This window comes from Chaetura pelagica, unplaced genomic scaffold (genome assembly GCF_000747805.2).
Source record: "Chaetura pelagica isolate M959 unplaced genomic scaffold, ChaPel_1.0 scaffold159, whole genome shotgun sequence".
In the NCBI taxonomy this organism is placed as follows: Eukaryota; Metazoa; Chordata; class Aves; order Apodiformes; family Apodidae; genus Chaetura; species Chaetura pelagica.
The window spans coordinates 5,779,549-5,798,559 of record NW_009954555.1 but is presented as its reverse complement, the minus strand read 5'-3'; the positions used below and the strand labels follow the sequence as shown (position 1 = coordinate 5,798,559).

General features: G+C 57.3%; 1 protein-coding gene across 1 annotated transcript in view; it reads left to right on the top strand.

The window, feature by feature from the left end:
- CHD5 (chromodomain helicase DNA binding protein 5) overlaps nucleotides 1-19,011 on the top strand; it is a gene marked incomplete at its 5' end in the record, with an annotated part of 23,182 nt that overhangs the window by 3,162 nt on the left and 1,009 nt on the right. The window contains 34 exon segments of the mRNA XM_010005297.1: nucleotides 1-72; nucleotides 310-434; nucleotides 2,012-2,135; nucleotides 4,644-4,810; nucleotides 4,889-5,110; nucleotides 5,469-5,666; nucleotides 5,746-5,957; nucleotides 7,070-7,201; nucleotides 7,491-7,599; nucleotides 7,900-8,091; nucleotides 8,175-8,375; nucleotides 8,749-8,886; nucleotides 9,215-9,336; nucleotides 9,853-10,026; nucleotides 10,574-10,715; nucleotides 10,897-11,028; nucleotides 11,439-11,556; nucleotides 11,921-12,045; nucleotides 12,651-12,882; nucleotides 12,966-13,091; nucleotides 13,217-13,389; nucleotides 14,100-14,274; nucleotides 14,661-14,753; nucleotides 15,063-15,151; nucleotides 15,292-15,425; nucleotides 15,507-15,651; nucleotides 16,139-16,298; nucleotides 16,441-16,520; nucleotides 16,597-16,762; nucleotides 17,344-17,433; nucleotides 17,796-17,933; nucleotides 18,050-18,158; nucleotides 18,294-18,426; nucleotides 18,664-18,859. The exon segment at nucleotides 1-72 is cut by the window's left edge and continues 155 nt beyond it. Coding sequence (XP_010003599.1) covers nucleotides 1-72; nucleotides 310-434; nucleotides 2,012-2,135; nucleotides 4,644-4,810; nucleotides 4,889-5,110; nucleotides 5,469-5,666; nucleotides 5,746-5,957; nucleotides 7,070-7,201; nucleotides 7,491-7,599; nucleotides 7,900-8,091; nucleotides 8,175-8,375; nucleotides 8,749-8,886; nucleotides 9,215-9,336; nucleotides 9,853-10,026; nucleotides 10,574-10,715; nucleotides 10,897-11,028; nucleotides 11,439-11,556; nucleotides 11,921-12,045; nucleotides 12,651-12,882; nucleotides 12,966-13,091; nucleotides 13,217-13,389; nucleotides 14,100-14,274; nucleotides 14,661-14,753; nucleotides 15,063-15,151; nucleotides 15,292-15,425; nucleotides 15,507-15,651; nucleotides 16,139-16,298; nucleotides 16,441-16,520; nucleotides 16,597-16,762; nucleotides 17,344-17,433; nucleotides 17,796-17,933; nucleotides 18,050-18,158; nucleotides 18,294-18,426; nucleotides 18,664-18,859 — 4,944 coding nt within the window.

The following is a 19,011-nucleotide window of genomic DNA, read 5'->3' as shown; positions in this document are numbered from 1 at the left end:
GCCAGGGGGGGCTGAGCTGAGGGGCTGCTTCTGCTCCAGGGCCCAGGCTGGGGAGGGTGTGCAAGGCTGCGGGTCTGGTCTGGCCAGATGAACCTGCAGCGAGCTGGGCACTGTTCTTTGAGGGGGGAAGGAGGTCAGCGATGGGAGGTGCTGGCAAGTCTTTCTCAGAATAAAGGGTTCGTTCCCCTGGCAGTCGGGTGGAAGGGGCTGTCTTCAAGGCCCACTTGTGAGGAGCAAGCCAGCCGTACAAACCTGCAGCAGCTCTGGGGACAGCTCTTTGTAGGGTATAAATAATCTTTGCTTCTCCAGGTCCAGGTGTGCGGAAGAAAATCAAGGGCTCCAAAGACGGGAAGAAAAAGGGGAAGGGGAAGAAGATGGCAGGCTTGAAATTCCGGTTTGGAGGAATCTCCAGCAAAAGGAAAAAGGGCTCCTCTGTGAGTATGTGCTGTGTTCTGTGGTGACCTTGGGTGTGCGTGGGGAATGCTGGGACAGCCCTCCCCTGGCAACCTCCCTGGTGCAGGGGGGGTCACAGCCACGTTCGTGCCCTCCTGCAACGTGGTTGTCTCCAATCAGCACCAATCTCCCTTTGATGGCGAGCTGTGTCCAGGTAAAGTTGTCATGTGTGGGCATATCTTCTGCTGAAGTCACATACCCATGGTTCCTTCCAGCAGTGAGGTTGTAACGCCACCATTTCAGATTGCATTGGCCAAGGTATTCCTCAGGGCTCATGCTGCAGCTGAGCCCCATGTCAGAGAGAATGACTGAGTGCTGTAATTCTGTTGGCATAGCTGGCTCCAGGTGTCTGCCATCCTACAGCACAGCCCAGGGGGCTGGAGCTTCCCTGCTTGTGTGCTGTGCTCTTGTCAGCACACGGATACTGGGCATGTTTTAAAGAACAGCAGAGCATCTGAAGGATCAATCTCCTAAATAAGTATTGAGCAGCAGGGGACTCTTGTCAGTTTTGATAATATTGATCAAAATCCTACTAGTTCACCCTTATTGCACCTCACTGCCTCTCTAGTTCATAAAACTCAACCTGTGTGTCAGTTCCTGGGTGTGGCAGAGGCTGAAGCAGAGGGGCTGTGTGAGGCAGCTGCTCACTGCTGTGCTTTTTCAGTGGTACATCATGGAAAATTCCAGGTGCCTTCTAGATCTGTGCATTTCCCTTCCCGAGAGTTCCAAAGAGCTCGGGCTTGATGCTGCACCTGCAGCACCCGAGTAAGAGTGTGCAAATTGGGGGGTTGTGTAAGTCTCAGAATAAGCCCTCATGTGTGTTGTGAGATTTGGATGCTGTGGGACATGGAGCCTGTTTAACTCCTTCCACGTTTTGTGGAGGGTGTCTGTGTGTGTGCAAGCAGACAAGCATTGGGAGAGGGAGCAAAGTTCTGCCCAGGAGTGGATAAGAGGCCCCAACAGCCCGGGAGTGGGAGCAGGGTTTGTTACACCCCGGATAATGTTGTCACAGCAGAAGGGGTTGCTGCTGGCTGATGCCTGCAGGATGCTGAGCCTGTCCTGGTGTGCCCAGCCAGCCACACGGCCAGGTACCTCAGTGCTGCCCAGGAAGCCCAGCACCTGCCTCTGGTCAGGGACTTGGCATCTTGATTTACCTGTTTGACACGTGTGTGGAGGTTTGCTCGGTGGGTGCAGGTCAGCAGTGCTGGGAACAGGATGGGCTGTCCCTGTGCTGACAGTGCCAGGTCATGGCCCTTGGGCTGTGGTCTGAGCCCAGACTTGTGCTGGGTGAGTGCCTGGTAGGCTGGGGGTCCCGAGGAGATAGTTTTCCTGTGGCACACTCTGTGAGCCCCATCTGGCATTGCCAGGGTCCTGCCGGCCCTGCCACCAGCCCTGCCAGTCTGTCCATGTGGAGGGGAAGGTGTCCCGAGGAGCCCAGCACTGCTCTGTGATCACACCTGGGTTCACGTGGGTCTCTGGGGGTCCGTTGGCTTCTCCAGGAGCTGCCACTGGGATGTTGGTGCCTGGACTGTGTGTGCTTTGGTTTTCCCTTCCACAGAGTGAAGAGGAGGAACGGGAGGAATCTGACATGGACAGTGCCAGCATCAACAGCTCCTCCGTGCGCTCCGAGTGCTCGGCTGGCCTGGGGAAGAGAGGGAAGAAGAGGAGAAAGAAAAAGAGGAGTAGGCCATCCTTTGTGCTCTGTTCCCGGGGATTTCCCTCTTCAGCTGGTGCTTTCCCGGCCTTGGCAGCTCAGGGCTGTGCCTGGGGCTGGCTTGTTGGGGGAGGATGTGCTTGTGCTTGTCTGCGTGCGGGGTGTGAGGTGCTGAGTGCCCCTCCTGCACCCTTGGCAGGACGTGGCGTGGGCAGTAGGCACCAAACTTCCAGAGGTTGTGAGGCTTCCAGGAAAGTATCTGAGAAGCAGCCCCTGGAGAGATGTGGATTGTGGCAGGTTCCCAGCAGAGCAGGGCAGGCAGTGGGGAGAGCAGGGGCTGTGTCTGTGTGAGGTGGAGCAGCAGGTCTGTGGCAACCACGCCAGAGGAGGGAGGTGCAGCTGTGGGGCCGTGTTTGTGTGCGTGTCCCTGCATCCCTCCCATCCGGATGGATTCAGTGGGATGGCACCTCTGTCCCTGCCAAGAGCAGCCCCTCGTACCGAGCTGCCCCAGCTGGACCTGGTGCTGCCCTGGCTGCCCTCCCACCTTGTGTCCATCTTTGGGATGAGATACTTCAGGTTCAGGTGCATCTTTTGGTTTCCCAGCTTTGTTGATGGGTTTTTGGTTCCGAGCAGTGGAAGGACAGCTCTGGGCTGGGTCGTTAAGGTGTGGTGCTGGTCAGTGGGGCAGGGCTGCTCCATGACTCCATGTCTCCAGCTTGGTGCTGTAGGAGGGCCAGGCAGCTCCTGGAGGAGCAAGAGGTTGGAGGTCTGTGTCAGGAGTTTGTGATAGAGTTGGGAATGGAGACAAGACATTCCAGCATTTGCAAGGCCTTGTCCCTCCCTCCCTCATCCTGTCTGTGCTGAGAGGTGAGAGCTCCTGCATCTGCACCAGTGAGCACCCAGAAAGAGCAGAGTAGTCCCAGGAGAGGAGTCCTCCTCCTCTTCCTCCTCCTTCTCCTCCTCCTCCTTGGCCGTGTCACCCTTGCATGGTGCGTTTGCAGTTGGTGGTGCTGGTACCTGGGGAGGTTTCTCTGACTGGCCTCCCTTGCAACCTCTCCAGGTTCTGGCATTCTCCACTGAGAGCCTGAAGGAACCAAAGGATGATACAGTGTGGAGAGAGAGAGACAGAGGTGAGATGATGCTGTGTGCAAAGATGAACTGCGGTGCTGAGGGAGAGAGAGGCAGGGGGACGTAACAGGAGGGGTCCCAGGCGAAACGCTGTCCTTGTTTCCTTAGCTGTACCGTAGAGGATCAAGTGTCCCGTTGCTTCCCAGGCTTCAGCTGGTGCTTTCCCGGCCTTGGCAGCTCAGGGCTGTGCCTGGGGCTGGCTTGTTGGGGGAGGATGTGCTTGTGCTTGTCTGCGTGCGGGGTGTGAGGTGCTGAGTGCCCCTCCTGCACCCTTGGCAGGACGTGGCGTGGGCAGTAGGCACCAAACTTCCAGAGGTTGTGAGGCTTCCAGGAAAGTATCTGAGAAGCAGCCCCTGGAGAGATGTGGATTGTGGCAGGTTCCCAGCAGAGCAGGGCAGGCAGTGGGGAGAGCAGGGGCTGTGTCTGTGTGAGGTGGAGCAGCAGGTCTGTGGCAACCACGCCAGAGGAGGGAGGTGCAGCTGTGGGGCCGTGTTTGTGTGCGTGTCCCTGCATCCCTCCCATCCGGATGGATTCAGTGGGATGGCACCTCTGTCCCTGCCAAGAGCAGCCCCTCGTACCGAGCTGCCCCAGCTGGACCTGGTGCTGCCCTGGCTGCCCTCCCACCTTGTGTCCATCTTTGGGATGAGATACTTCAGGTTCAGGTGCATCTTTTGGCTTCCCAGCTTTGTTGATGGGTTTTTGGTTCCGAGCAGTGGAAGGACAGCTCTGGGCTGGGTCGTTAAGGTGTGGTGCTGGTCAGTGGGGCAGGGCTGCTCCATGACTCCATGTCTCCAGCTTGGTGCTGTAGGAGGGCCAGGCAGCTCCTGGAGGAGCAAGAGGTTGGAGGTCTGTGTCAGGAGTTTGTGATAGAGTTGGGAATGGAGACAAGACATTCCAGCATTTGCAAGGCCTTGTCCCTCCCTCCCTCATCCTGTCTGTGCTGAGGGGTGAGAGCTCCTGCATCTGCACCAGTGAGCACCCAGAAAGAGCAGAGTAGTCCCAGGAGAGGAGTCCTCCTCCTCTTCCTCCTCCTTCTCCTCCTCCTCCTTGGCCGTGTCACCCTTGCATGGTGCGTTTGCAGTTGGTGGTGCTGGTACCTGGGGAGGTTTCTCTGACTGGCCTCCCTTGCAACCTCTCCAGGTTCTGGCATTCTCCACTGAGAGCCTGAAGGAACCAAAGGATGATACAGTGTGGAGAGAGAGAGACAGAGGTGAGATGATGCTGTGTGCAAAGATGAACTGCGGTGCTGAGGGAGAGAGAGGCAGGGGGACGTAACAGGAGGGGTCCCAGGCGAAACGCTGTCCTTGTTTCCTTAGCTGTACCGTAGAGGATCAAGTGTCCCGTTGCTTCCCAGGAGAGCTGGTGGCTCTGCCCGTCCCTCTGACTGTGCCCTGTCCCTTGCTTGCAGTCGAAGAAGGGGATGGCTACGAGACGGATCACCAGGACTACTGTGAGGTGTGTCAGCAGGGCGGGGAGATCATCCTCTGCGACACCTGCCCCCGTGCCTACCACCTTGTCTGCCTGGACCCCGAGCTGGAGAAGGCCCCTGAGGGCAAGTGGAGCTGCCCCCACTGTGTGAGTGGGGGTGGGATCTGGGGGGATGAGTGGGGCATGGCAGAGACCCTTGGCATTATGCTGGCTGTGCCTCCCCAGGAGAAGGAGGGCATCCAGTGGGAGCCGAAGGAGGAGGAAGAGGAGGAGGAAGAAGGTGGTGAGGAGGAGGAGGAGGACGACCACATGGAGTTCTGTCGGGTCTGTAAAGATGGAGGGGAGCTGCTGTGCTGTGACACCTGCCCCTCCTCCTACCACCTGCACTGCCTCAACCCGCCACTGCCTGAGATCCCGAACGGGGAATGGCTGTGCCCGCGCTGCACGGTGAGTGCGACCTGCCCACAGCCCTCCCTGGAGGAGCATTGCTGCTGGTGGCACTCACCTGGGGGTCCTGCAGGGCTCTGCTGCCTGTGCCATCATGCCATGGGGATTTCTGCCGGCTGCCCTGCTGGATTTTGGGCAGGATGTCCAGCCCTGTTTGCTGTGTGGCCAGTGAGATGGTGCAGGCAGGGGCTGGGACTGCTCAGGTCACCCCTTTTGCTCCGCTTGGCTCCCCAAGCCCAGGGGTGAAGCCAGAGCCCTGGCTCTGCTCTCTCTGCACGGCTGCCGAGTGCCCTCCTGGCAGCCCCTGGCTGGGGGCCACCTCACCCCTGTGCTCTTGCCCCTTTGCCCCTCTGCCCAGTGCCCCCCCCTGAAGGGCAAAGTCCAGCGCATCCTGCACTGGGCCTGGAAGGAGCCGCCGGCTGCCGCGCTGCCTGCCCTGGGCACGGAGCTGCCGCCGTCCCCGCCGAAGGTGCTGGAGGGGATCCCCGAGCGCGAGTTCTTTGTGAAGTGGGCTGGCCTGTCCTACTGGCACTGCTCCTGGGTCAAGGAGCTGCAGGTGAGCCAGCACGGCGCTGCCGTCGCCGTGGCGGTGCCCCTGCCCAGCCCGCGCTGAGCGCCGCTCCCTCCTGCTGCAGCTGGAGCTCTACCACACCGTGATGTTCCGCAACTACCAGCGGAAGAACGACATGGATGAGCCGCCGGCCTTTGACTATGGCTCTGGGGATGAGGACAGCCAGAGGGAGAAGAGGAAGAACAAAGACCCCCAGTACGCCAAGATGGAGGAGCGGTTCTACCGCTACGGCATCAAGCCCGAGTGGATGATGATCCATCGCATCCTGAACCACAGGTCAGGATTTCCCCCCAGCCACCTGATGGGCGTGGGGAAGAGAAAGGTGTGTGCCAGGGTGCCCAAGCCCTTCAGCAATGCCTCTGAACTGCTGCAAGCTGGGGCTGGAAAGTTCTTGCCATCCTTCTGCACATCCAAAATCTCAGGCTGGTAGAACTTCAGCTGCTGGCTTGCCTTGACATCTCCGTCCCCTTGGAGGTTTTCTCCCAAGTGGAAGCTAAGGCCAGGAGTCAATTGATGCCTTATTTTCACTTCTGCTACATTGTTTGTTAAAGATAGTCATGGTAAATTTTCCCAAAGGTGGATGCACAGAGTTGTTGCGTCCCTGTGACAGCCCAACCATTCCCTACATTTCTGCTGCAACCTGGTGATGGGTCTTGGGTTCATTGACTCTGCCCTGAGGCTGCTCCCATGTCTGTGCAGACCCCTTGTTCCCCCAGGAGCCAGGCAGCCCCTCTGTGCTCAGAGGCGAGGCACCAGCAGGGCTGTGTTAATGCCACCCCCCGACCCTGGTGCTGGGGGGACGGTGCCCAGGAGAAGGGCTGGAGCAGGTGGCTCCCTTAGGACGTCGGTGTTTCTGTGCTTTGGAAGGAGTTTCCTGCATATAAACCATGCAGATGGTTTTTACATCGAGCGGCTAGAGATTCCTTTTTGTGGAATTTTTCCATTGCAAGTGGTAACTTGAAATTTCAAGTGGCAACTGTGTGCAGGCTGCTTGGCAGGAAGTAGATGAAACTGCCTGGCTAATTTTCACACAAGCTTTATGTGGTCTGCTTATAAGGCCAGGGGTTTCCCCTGCAGCTGTGTCCATAGTGTGTTTATTCATTTTTCCTTGTAAGAAAGACTTCACAGAGTGGTGAGTACTGCAGGAGGGGAGTGCTGGTGTTCATCCGGTTGAGATAAAACAGGAGAACGATGTTTAGTGGAGTGGAGGAGCCTTTGCAGCTTCATGATTTAACACATTTCTGCTGGAAAGTGTCAATATGTTCTTCTGTCTCTGCTGGTTGTCGTGGGTTGTTGGTGCCAGTGGAGGCTGGGAGCAGGTCCTGTCTCACTGCTCCCAGGGGTCCAGTGCAGTTTTCCTGACAGGCTGTTCTTGCCCTGTGTTCCAGCTTTGATAAAAAGGGAGACATCCATTACCTGATCAAGTGGAAAGACCTGCCCTATGACCAGTGCACCTGGGAGATTGATGAGATAGACATCCCCTACTACGAAAACCTAAAACTCCTCTACTGGAACCACAGGTGATAGTTGTGATCTCACTGCACTTCAGGGAGGCTCCGTGTGGTGCTGCATGTCTGTTTCGAGGGGAAAGCACCATGTTCTGATAAGACTGCTGTTCTTCACTGGTGGTGATTTTATGTGGGCTGTTGGGAGGGGAAGATGATCACTCCATGAGTGCCTGTGCTTGATGGGGCCAGAGGAGCTGCCATGGGGAGAGGTGGTGGAATCTGAGATGTTTCTGTCCCTGGGCATGGGAATGGGGGCAGGAATGGCCACCTGCCCTGTCCTGACGTGCCCTGGCTGTTGCAGGGAGCTGATGCTGGGGGAAGACACACGCCCTCTGAAGAAGCTGAACAAGAAAGGGAAAAAGCTGAAAGAGGAGAAGCTGGAAAAGCCTCCGGAGACCCCTGTGGTGGATGTGAGTAGGAGTGGGGGGAGCAGCATGGAGGTGTGTGAACCTGCAGAGAGAGAGGGGGAGGTTTTGCCCTCCCACTCTGTGGCGTTTTTCTCCTCCAGTTCCTTCCTGATTGTTTATTTTATTCAATGCTCTGGGTGGCTTTGCTGGGAGGAGTCTGGGGGATTGGCTGTGTGGGGATCTTGTCTGTATCTCTCTGGGGGAGCCGTTGGGTGTCCAGGTCTCAAGAGGGGTGTGCCTGGTGGTGGAGAAAGGAGGGGGAGTTGGTTCTCATTGCTTTGCCTCCTGTCTCTGTCTCTTCAGCCTACGGTGAAGTTCGACAAGCAGCCGTGGTACATCGACGCCACGGGGGGGACACTGCATCCCTACCAGCTGGAAGGGCTGAACTGGCTGAGATTTTCCTGGGCCCAAGGGACAGATACAATCCTAGCTGACGAGATGGGGCTGGGCAAGACTGTGCAGACTATTGTGTTCTTGTATTCCCTGTACAAGGAGGTGAGTGGGGTGTCCAGCTGGCCCCGAGGTGGTCAAGAGCTGCCCCGTATGGAGGAACAGTTTGGACTTTGTCTCCCTGGCAGGGCCACTCAAAAGGGCCATATCTGGTCAGTGCTCCTCTCTCCACCATCATCAATTGGGAGCGTGAGTTTGAGATGTGGGCACCCGACTTCTACGTCGTGACCTACACAGGGGACAAGGAAAGCCGGTCGGTCATCCGGGAAAATGAGTTTTCTTTTGAAGATAACGCCATCCGGAGTGGAAAGAAAGTTTTCCGGATGAAGGTGGGAGCAGGGGTTGTGCCCTGCCCAGTATTTACCCAGTGAGAAGGGGAGAGAGCAGAAGTTGACCTGAAGAGGGAGGTGGGTGAGGTCCCTGGTCAGGTGTTTTCCAAAGAGAGAGGTTGGTGCTGTCGACAAGAGCAGGAGAGTTGTGAGGAGATTGAAAGATTCCTGCCAGACCCTTTTCTGGTTTTGTAGTCCCTGCTTGGCTCTAATGTTCAGAGGGATTTATGACTCCTGCCCCAGCCCTGCTGCTGGGCAGTGTGGTGCAGGCAGGCCCCCATTTCTCCTTGGGTTACATCAGCAGCAGCAAAGCTGGAGGTCACCCCATTCCCTGTGCACTTATCCAGGCTTTTCTGTCCCTCTGCTCCTCCAGAAGGAGGCCCAGATCAAGTTCCATGTGCTGCTCACCTCCTACGAGCTGATCACGATTGACCAGGCAGTTCTGGGCTCCATCGAGTGGGCCTGCCTGGTGGTGGATGAAGCACACAGGCTGAAGAACAACCAGTCCAAAGTAGGTGTCAAGTGTTGGTGAGGGATTTTGGTGTGGCTGGTGCCACAAAGATAGGAGACCCCAGCAATGGGGGTCTCCTGCTCTGTGCTTTCCTCCCTGAGAACTGGAGGTTGTCCTTACCTCACCCAGGCTCTGCCTGGACCCGTGTTTTGGTGGATTTGCTCTGTTTAATGTCCTCTGGCATTAAAAATCCTTCATTAGTGGGAGAGGCAGCAGCCTGGCCCTGCTCTGCGTGCCGGCGGGGGGACAGGTCCCTGCGCAGCCTGCGAGGCCCCACGACTGACCTCCTCCTCGAGCTCTTTTCACTTGCCCTCTTTTCTTTTTCCAGTTCTTCAGAGTATTGAACAGCTACAAGATTGATTACAAGCTGCTGCTCACTGGGACTCCTCTACAGAACAACTTGGAAGAGCTCTTCCACCTCCTTAATTTCTTGACTCCCGAGAGGTTTAAGTAAGTTGCATTTGTTCATCCCGGAGCCCAGTGGGACCTGGATGGCTCTGCAGAGGTTTCCAGCTGGCAGGGGCTCTGGGAGCCAGGTCTGTGCCAGTGTCACTGATCTGTGCTGGCAGTCAGCGTCACCCTGTGGGCAGTCACAGCAGCTACACACTCAGTTTGTGTGACCCCAGAGTTATCCCCATGGACCTTTGGGCCCTGTGGGTGGCTATTGCCATGCTCTCAGTCAAGAGATGTGGGAGCGAGGAGCAGGAACCTGCCTCCCCTTCCCTCTCTCTGAGGAACAGAGCTGCTCTAGGAAATTTGTTCAGACCTGGTGTTAGTGCATTTAGGGCAGATTTCTCCTCAGCTGGCCACACTGCTCCTCACTCTTCTCGGGCACAGGCCAGGGAGCATCACCTCATTGTAGCCTGTGAGAGCTCTGCCCTTGTCTCCAAGTCACAGGGAAACGGGTCTTTGCTCTCACCTGTCCCCTTCTTGCTCAGTATGGGGTGGTTCTGGCTGCCTTCACAGCAACCTGGAAGGGTTCCTGGAGGAGTTTGCAGACATCTCCAAGGAGGACCAAATCAAGAAGCTCCATGACCTGCTGGGTCCCCACATGCTGCGGCGGCTCAAGGCCGATGTCTTCAAGAACATGCCGGCCAAGACAGAGCTGATCGTGAGAGTGGAGCTGAGCCAGATGCAGAAGTGAGTGAGTCCAGCACAGCTCCCTGGGGCTGGCTTTGCCCCCCGACTCATCTGCAACCTGGTGAGGTGCTGGGGTGTGTTTCTGGGTCTCAGACACCCCACTGTCCTCCAGTATGCTGCTGGAAGACTGGAGAGGTTAACATCCCACCTGGGAGTGCGTTCAGCCTGGACAAACTGGGCTCTGAGCACTCCTGGCTGCTCAGGGAGCCTTTGGTGCCTATGCTGGGGGCACAGAGAAACCACAGAGGCTGAGACCCCCTCCTCCTGGCCTGGGCTCTGAGGCGCCACTGGGGCAGCCAGCTTGGCTGGCCTCGTCCCTGCTGTTCCAGAGGATGCCTCCTCAGCTCCTTTGGGTTTGGCCTGACTCACTCAGCTTCAGCAGTGACTTCTGCCATGGTGGGACTGGCAGGGAAGACTGTTGAAAACATCCAAATGTCCCTTCTGAGGCTGCGGTGGCACGGGTGGGGTTTGGTTGGGTGCTGTCCTGTCAGCGCCAGTCCCCATCTGGCCTAGTTAACATGGTGTTTGTCCCATCCTGTTCCTGTAGGAAGTACTACAAGTTCATCCTGACAAGGAACTTTGAAGCCCTGAATTCAAAGGGTGGTGGGAACCAGGTCTCGCTGCTGAACATCATGATGGACCTGAAGAAGTGCTGTAACCACCCGTACCTCTTCCCCGTGGCAGCTGTGGTACGTCAGCCGGGTTTGCACCTGGGAGACATTTCTCAGAACCTGGTGTGAAAGCTGCTGGGGGGGCTGGTGGGTTTTCATGCGAGTCGTTTCGGACAAGGATTTTGTCTTCAAAACGTCCATTTCTCCATGAAGTTCACAAGTGTTCTCCTCAAAGAGGCTAACCTGGATGTCTCTGCAGGAGGCCCCGGTTCTCCCCAATGGATCCTACGATGGGAATTCATTGGTTAAATCTTCTGGGAAACTGATGCTGCTCCAAAAGATGCTGAAGAAGTTACGGGATGGGGGTCACAGAGTTCTGATCTTCTCCCAGGTGAGTGTAAGGAAAGGAAATTTTTGGTTTTGTTCTATATGAGAATTTTGTGCTAGGAGCAGATAAGAGATGGAAAAGCTGGTGGCAGTTTATCCCCAGATAGTGCAGCAGCTGTGGCAGTCACGATGGGTGGACTGTGTCCCAGCTCTCTCCCAAGGGCCTCCCTATAGTGTTTAAAACCTCCTTTATTTCTGGATAAAGAGGAGATAGCAATACTAGTGATTCCCTGGTGTTGACAGAGCTGCCTGTAGGAGACACGAGGCGAGTCTTGCTCCTCTGGCTTTGGCTGTTGGTCATGCTCTGCTACTGGCTGTGCCACCACCCTGGGCTGGGGCAGGTCCCGGGGGACATGGGGATGCAGGGATCCAGGCTGTGCAGAGCCGGGGGTGCCAGGGTCTCCTCGCCTGCAGATGACCAAGATGCTGGACCTGCTGGAGGATTTCCTGGACTACGAGGGCTACAAGTACGAGCGGATCGATGGGGGCATCACGGGCGCCCTGCGCCAAGAGGCCATCGACCGCTTCAACGGTACCTGCAGCGGGGGACCCGGGCGTCCGGGGGGGACCCAGGCATCCGGGGGGAAACAAGTTTGCCCTTGAGCTGTGTCCTCAGTGAGCCCCACGCGTGCCCGCAGCAGACTGCCTGGGTCAGGGGGCTCCTGTCCCGCCCTTCCAGGCCTTGGTGGGTGATGGAGCTTCCCCTCCAGCTCTGGGGCTGCGTTTCCTCCAGTGCCTGGTCTCAGGAACAGTGGGTTTCACTCCTTGGCTCCCCTGCCCGTTGCTTCTTGGCTGAGACAGATGGTTCCTGCTGTGGGATCCCCAAAGCGCGGGTTTGCACCTCTCCATGTCAGCTGTCCTGCTTTCTCCCTCACCATTGGGTTTGTCTTTCTCAGCTCCTGGTGCTCAGCAGTTCTGCTTTCTCCTCTCTACCCGCGCTGGCGGTCTGGGCATAAACCTTGCTACGGCCGACACAGTCATTATTTATGATTCTGACTGGAATCCCCACAATGACATCCAGGTTTCTGACTTTTCCTTTTCTTTCCCATATAATAAGTACCTCTGTGGCACTGCCCTCTTTGTATGCCTTGCACAGGGAGGTCTATTTCTTCTCTTGAGAGCTGCCCACACTTTCTGCAGTGTTTGTGGGGTGTGTTTCTGCTCAGCAGCCCCCTTCAGCATGCACCAGCCTCACCCCAGCCTGGCTGTGGCACAAGAGAGACCTGACATGTAAAACTGTCTCTTTTCCATGGACTCCTCTCTTCCTCCTGCTGCTTCTCTGCAACTGAGAGCCCCCTCCTCTTCTGGGGAGCTTCCACTTGCATTTCCAAAAGCCCAGGGTGGACCCTGGCTGGAACTGCCCACCAAGGTTGGGATAGCAGCTGGAATGGGCAAGCAGCTGGTGAAAATAATGGAAAAGTGAAGAGAAATAAATATCCCTCTTGTGCTCCCCAGCCCAGGAGAAGGTCCTCTCCAAAGCTATGTCTACTGTTGCCATCTGTTTGTGCCAGCCTTCCCTTTCCCAGGGCCCTAGGCGAGAAAACGTGCTGCTGCAGGGTAGTGGAACAGCCCCCCTGGCCAGCCTGACACTGAGCCAGCTGCAGCAGAGCTGTCCTCTGCCCGCAGGCGTTCAGCAGAGCTCATCGCATCGGCCAGAACAAGAAGGTGATGATCTACCGCTTCGTGACCAGAGCCTCTGTGGAGGAGAGGATCACCCAGGTGGCCAAAAGGAAGATGATGCTCACCCACCTGGTTGTCCGCCCGGGGCTTGGCTCCAAGTCAGGCTCCATGACCAAGCAAGAGCTGGATGACATCCTCAAGTTTGGGACAGAGGAGCTCTTCAAGGATGATGTGGAAGGTGAGGTCGAGAAGGTGCTGGGGCTGCTCAGCCCAAGGTGGGGCCCTGTCCCAGCTGCTGGAGCTCCTTCTCCTCTCCTGCAGGCATGGTGTCCCAGGGGCAGCGGATCGCTGTGCCGGAGGGTGTCGCGCCTTTCTCTGACACACTGTCAACCAAGAGTGGTGCAGTGACTCCTGGCATGAAAAAAAAGCATGGGGGCACCCCACCAGGTGGGTACCCCCCCATGTTGGGGTGACCCATCCCCCTCCCTGGGCCTGTGCCCCACCTGGCTCTGGGAGTGGGCTGCCTCCAGCACTGTGATCTCCACTCCCATTCCCCTCCCTTTGCCCTCCAGGTGACAACAAGGACGTGGATGACAGCAGCGTGATCCACTATGATGATGCTGCCATCTCCAAGCTTCTGGACCGAAACCAGGATGCGACTGATGACACGGAACTGCAGAACATGAACGAGTATCTCAGCTCCTTTAAAGTGGCCCAGTATGTTGTGAGAGAAGAGGACGGTGTGGTAATGTGATCAGTATCATGTCTTATGATCGCACCTCTTTGTACCTCCCTCTGTTTGTGCTCCTTCCCCTCCCTTTCCTGTTCTTGTGAGTGTTTCAGCACAGGAAAGAGCTTCTCCCTGCTCTCCATCCATGACTGCCAGAGGTTGTTCTAGACCTGGGGGTCCTGGGGCTGACAGGACCAGCCACAGGCAGAGGAGGCAGAGTTGTCTTTGTCCTGTGCAGCCCACGATGCCAGCCAGGCTCTGTCCTTGCTGGCACAGAACCTCATTGCTGTCAGAGCAGCCATAGGTGCCTTCTTCTGGAGGCTCTTTCTTGCAGACTGGGGCTGGGCACAGTATCACCAATGTGCAGGGCTGTTGTCATTGATTTTCCCAGACTGGATTGTTTCCCTTGTATCTCAAGGAAGCCGGTCACAGGCTGTTGCTCTGCGGGTCTCTGCAGACCTGTTGTTTCCCCTCAGTGTGAGCATGGGCACCGCGGGGCAGGATGGTGGCAGTGCTCAGGTGGCTTCATCCAGGGGTGGTGGTCTCAGCCCTTTGGAAGCCTTGCACCAGGGTCAGCACGTTTGGGCAAAGGCCCAGGAGCCAAATTCCAGCCAGTGGCTCAGTGCCCTCCTCCCTCTGTCCCTGGGGTGTCCTTGGAGGACAGGCAGCAGGGTGAGCAGCTCTGTGCCTGCCTCATCTCCAGCCCCTTGTCTCTTGCTTTGCAGGAGGAGGTGGAACGTGAGATCATCAAGCAAGAGGAGAACGTGGACCCTGACTACTGGGAGAAGCTGCTGAGGCACCACTATGAGCAGCAGCAGGAAGATCTGGCCAGGAACTTGGGGAAAGGGAAGAGAATCCGCAAGCAGGTCAACTACAACGACACTTCTCAGGAGGACCAAGGTACAGGTGCAGCCCCTCGGCTCTGGGCTGGGCAGCAGGCCCTGAGGAGCTGCACAACTTCCCAGAGGGACATGCTGGCTGCAGCAGGGTTTGCTGGGCATTTCTCTGCTCTTTGCTTTTTTGTTGTTTTTGCTGGAAGAATTTAGGAAAAACATGTCTGTGGGCAAAATATTTCAAATAGGGTTTTTTTCTGTAGAGAAGAACACTTAATTTTGGAAAACCTTGGAATGTGGTTTCCTGCTTGCTGCCTCCCCCTTTCTCGCTGCCTTCTGGTGGATGCCTGTGGCCACTGTGGGCAGGGTCTCACCTGTCCCACATGTCACTCCTGGGAAGGGTCCCATTGTCTGGGCACTTTTCTAAACTGTGCTCTCCCTTGGGATCCACAGAGTGGCAGGACGAGCTCTCTGACAACCAGTCAGAGTACTCCATTGGCTCTGAGGATGAGGATGAAGACTTTGAGGAGAGGCCAGAAGGTCAGAGTGAGTTCATGTGTTTGATTCTCCCCGGGATTGTGCCCTGCGGGAAGCCCCAGGTGCTCAGGTGCAGCAGGAACGTGGGGAGGGACTGGTGCACTCCTGGTCCTTGCAGTGGAGGGATGGGACCACAGGTACCCAAGGGCAGGAGGGTGCCCTGGCACAGAGGGCTGGTGTGGTGGGTGGATGGGGCTCTGCAGCCGGGGCTGCTGCTCTGCCTGGCTCTGCTCCCCTCTGGAGGGAATGCAGGAACCTTCAGCCATCCTTCCTTATTGCATGGGGTCCTCTGTCACTGAGGCTGCTTCACTCTTCTAGGTGGCAGGAGACAATCCCGGAGGCAGCTGAAGAGTGACCGGGACAAGCCTCTCCCTCCTTTGCTGGCAAGAGTCGGGGGGAACATCGAGGTGAGTCAGAGCAACGCAGTTGTGCCAGGGCTGCCCTGGGCCTGTGGGCTGGGCTGCTCCCTGCCCAGTGGCCAGTACGCTGGTCCTGGTCCTGCTGCCGAGGTGTGGTGTGGTCCCAGCAGCACCTCGGGTCCCTGCAGGTTCTGGGCTTCAACGCGCGGCAGCGCAAGGCGTTCCTGAACGCCATCATGCGCTGGGGGATGCCCCCCCAGGACGCCTTCAACTCCCACTGGCTGGTCCGGGATCTGCGAGGGAAGAGTGAGAAGGAGTTCAGGTGAGCCAGCCTGGGCACGGGGCAGTGCCCTGGCGCTGGGCGGCAGCAGAGGCTGTGGGCTCAGGGCTGCCCTCCCCGCAGGGCCTACGTCTCCCTCTTCATGAGACACTTGTGTGAGCCCGGGGCGGATGGAGCCGAGACCTTCGCGGACGGTGTTCCCCGGGAGGGGCTGTCGCGCCAGCACGTGCTGACTCGGATCGGTGTCATGTCCCTAGTAAGGAAGAAGGTGGGTGAGTAAAACTGTAAATGTGCCATTTCAGGTGTGTTGGGGGGTGTTTGGGGTTGGAGGGCTGCTGAGTGCCTCTCGCCAGGGATGCCCTGCTGAATCCAGACACATCCGTTTTGGCCATAAGTGTTCAGGTGACAGTAATGCAAACTGCCCTCCAGACCCTGCCCTGGGCAGCCTGTGCCAGGGCCTGACAACCCTTTGGGGAAGAAATTGTTCCAAATATCCAATTCAAACCTCCCCTGGTGCAGCTTGAGGCCGTTTCCTCTTGTTCTATTGCTTGTAACTTGGGAGAAGAGAGCAATCCCCCCTCACTCCAGCCTCCCTTCAGTGAGAAGGTCTCCCCTCAGAGCTGCAGTCCCAGCTGTCCCTGGCAGGGTGGGTGCAGCTGTCCTGCCACAGCCTGAGCAGCCTGGAGACTCTGGCTCTGTAGCACTGGGCTAGAAATGCTGTTGCTGTGTCTGACTGGGTGGCGTGTCTGGCCCAGGTCCAGGAGTTCGAGCACGTCAACGGGAAGTACAGCACCCCTGACCTGATTCTCGAGGGCCCGGAGAGCAAGAAACCCAGTGAGGTTGTGTCTTCAGACCCCAACACCCCTGTCCCAGCCAGCCCAGCACACATGCACATGGGATCCACGGCCCTTGGAGGTAGATGTTGCCTTCAGGCTTCCAGGGGACAGTGGCTTTTGGCTACCTTGGGAAGGAAATGGGGCCAAGACACCGGAAGGCCTGGCAGGTGCCTGCCTACCTCAGTCTCTTAGTAGCTTGCCTGGCTTTGCTGTTGCTGCAGACAGAACAGAAACACAGCTCGGGTTCCAGGAGGAAAAGGAGCAAGTGGAGCAGAAGTCTAGGAAGGTGTCTGACAGCCAGGTGGGTTGGCTTCTTTCAGCATCTCCTCTGGGAAGCCTTCTCCTAGCCTACCTGGCACCTCAGGGTGCTCCCCTAGGAAGGGGCTGATCTGAGGTGGGGCCTTTGTGTTGAGGTACCTGTGAGTGCTGAGAAGGTGGAAAGTGAAGAGTGCCCTGAAGGCTGTGAAAGGAAGGAGAAACTGAGGGAGGAGAGGCAAGAGGAGAGTGAAAAGGCTGAGCCTTTTCCTGAGCCCCTGGCAGAAGGTGAGTCTGTGGCTCAGATGAAGGTGATCCCCCCATGCGTGGGATCCCCTTGGCCATTCTGGGGTCTCTGTGAGGCTGTGGCACCCAGCAGAACATCCATTTGCACTGAAGAAGTTCTGCAGCTGAAGCTGTGTGGAGGCCAGGCTGTGCACCTGCCAGCCTCGGGTGTGCTGGGGCTCCTCATGGACAAGTGTCCCTCTGGGGGCAGACACCTGCCCTTGCACCTTCCTTGGGACTTTACCATCTCTGTATCTCTGTGGGAAGCCTGAATGTCACAAGGTCCCGCAGAAATTCTTGAAAAAGTGGAGTTCCAGGTTGTAAATGATGAGAAGTGCTCATTTTGGGGGAACTTTCTGTTCCTAGCAATATGTTCCTCCAGACATCTCATGAAAGAGGGAAGACTAAGTTTTCTTGGTAGGGTCACAGAATCATAGCAGAAGAATATTCTGTTAGAAGTTCAAATGCCTTGAACATACGAGCAATACAAACTTTACCCTGAAAGGGAGAATCTATCTGGATAAGTTGTTTCCTGAAGAGTGTTGTGCAGGTCAAGCTGATCCCATGTTCTGTTCCCTCTGCAGATGAGGGAATTCAAGAGAAAGAGAAGCCTCTGGAGAAGCCAGACCTGAGCAGCAGCCCAGGAAAAGGGGAGGACAAAGAAGCCAAACCAGGTGAGGGCTGAGGAGCTGTGGGGCGAGGAGCTGTGCAAAGGGTCTGCACAGCAGGGTGGGTGCCTGGTGAGGGAGCGTGACCATGGGGTGATGGCTGGGATGACTGGCAGTGCCTGCAGCAGTTGGTCCTTGTAGGGAGCAAGGCCCTGCTCCACGGGCACTGCTGTACCTGCTGTGCTGACTGTCAGACCCGTTGGCAGGAGCAGGTGGTGGCTGTTGTGGCACAGCGTGGGCTGGTGGTTTTTCAGCTGTGGCTTGAGCAGGCTGGGGGTTCCCCCGGCAGCTGCTGGGGCTGTGATGGCACTGACTGGTCTCATGGCACAGTGTGATTGGACTGGTGCAACGTGTTGTTTGCCAAGCAGAGGACACCAAGGCGGAGGAGAAGGAGCAAAGTGAGGCTCAGCAGAACGGCGACAGAGAGGAGGAGGAGGATGGCAAGAAGGACGATAGGAATCTGAACTTCCGGTTCATGTTCAACATTGCAGATGGTGGCTTTACAGGTAGGAGCAAGAGACAAGACGTTGGCTGTTGTGGCTGCCTGGGAAGTGTCATGGCTTGCCCTGCCTGGTGCCATGTCCCCAAGCCTGGCCAAGCTGCCTGGCCTCTGCTTCCACAGAGCTGCACACGCTGTGGCAGAACGAGGAGCGGGCAGCCATCTCCTCTGGCAAGATCTATGACATCTGGCACCGCCGGCACGACTACTGGCTGTTGGCCGGGATTGTCACGTACCTTTTGGCTTGGTGGGAGAGGGAGCTGGATGATGGCACAGTGACTGGGGGCCCGGGGGTGTGGTGTTGCTGGGGGGTGGTGGGCACACCGTTGGGTGGCCAGTTCATCCCTTGACCCTCCCTCGGCACCAGCCATGGCTACGCCCGCTGGCAGGACATCCAGAACGACCCACGCTACGTGATCCTGAACGAGCCCTTCAAGTCAGAGATTCACAAGGGGAACTACCTGGAGATGAAGAACAAGTTTCTTGCCCGTCGGTTCAAGGCGAGTTGCAGACCCAGGTCTGGGGAGTCCTGGCCAGCAGAGGTCAGAGTGGCACTCTGATGGGAACATGGGATGAAAGGACTCGAGGGCTCAGCCTGTTCTCCCAGGATCTTTTGGGTTGCTGGGCAGAGGCTCTGCTGGCATGACCCACCACCTGGGCAGCCTGACGTGCAGAGTGGTGCTGGTCTGCGCTGCTGCAGGGTCCGGTCCTGAGTCCTTCCTTCCTGTCCCCTCCAGCTGCTGGAGCAGGCTCTGGTGATTGAGGAGCAGCTCCGCAGGGCTGCGTACCTGAACATGACCCAAGACCCCAGTCACCCGGCCATGGCCCTGAATGCCCGTCTGGCTGAAGTGGAGTGCCTTGCTGAGAGCCACCAGCACCTCTCCAAAGAGTCCCTGGCTGGGAACAAGCCCGCCAATGCTGTTCTGCACAAGGGTGCGTGGGGCAGAGTGGGGCTGGGAGGGGTTTGCTGCCCTGGCCGTGGGGAAACACAGCCAGGAGGTTGTTTCCAGCTTGTCAGCCCTCGGCCAGGAGCTGCCTGCTGGAGCTGGCTACTCCCTGGGCCTGGGACTCTGGGGATCTGGTGG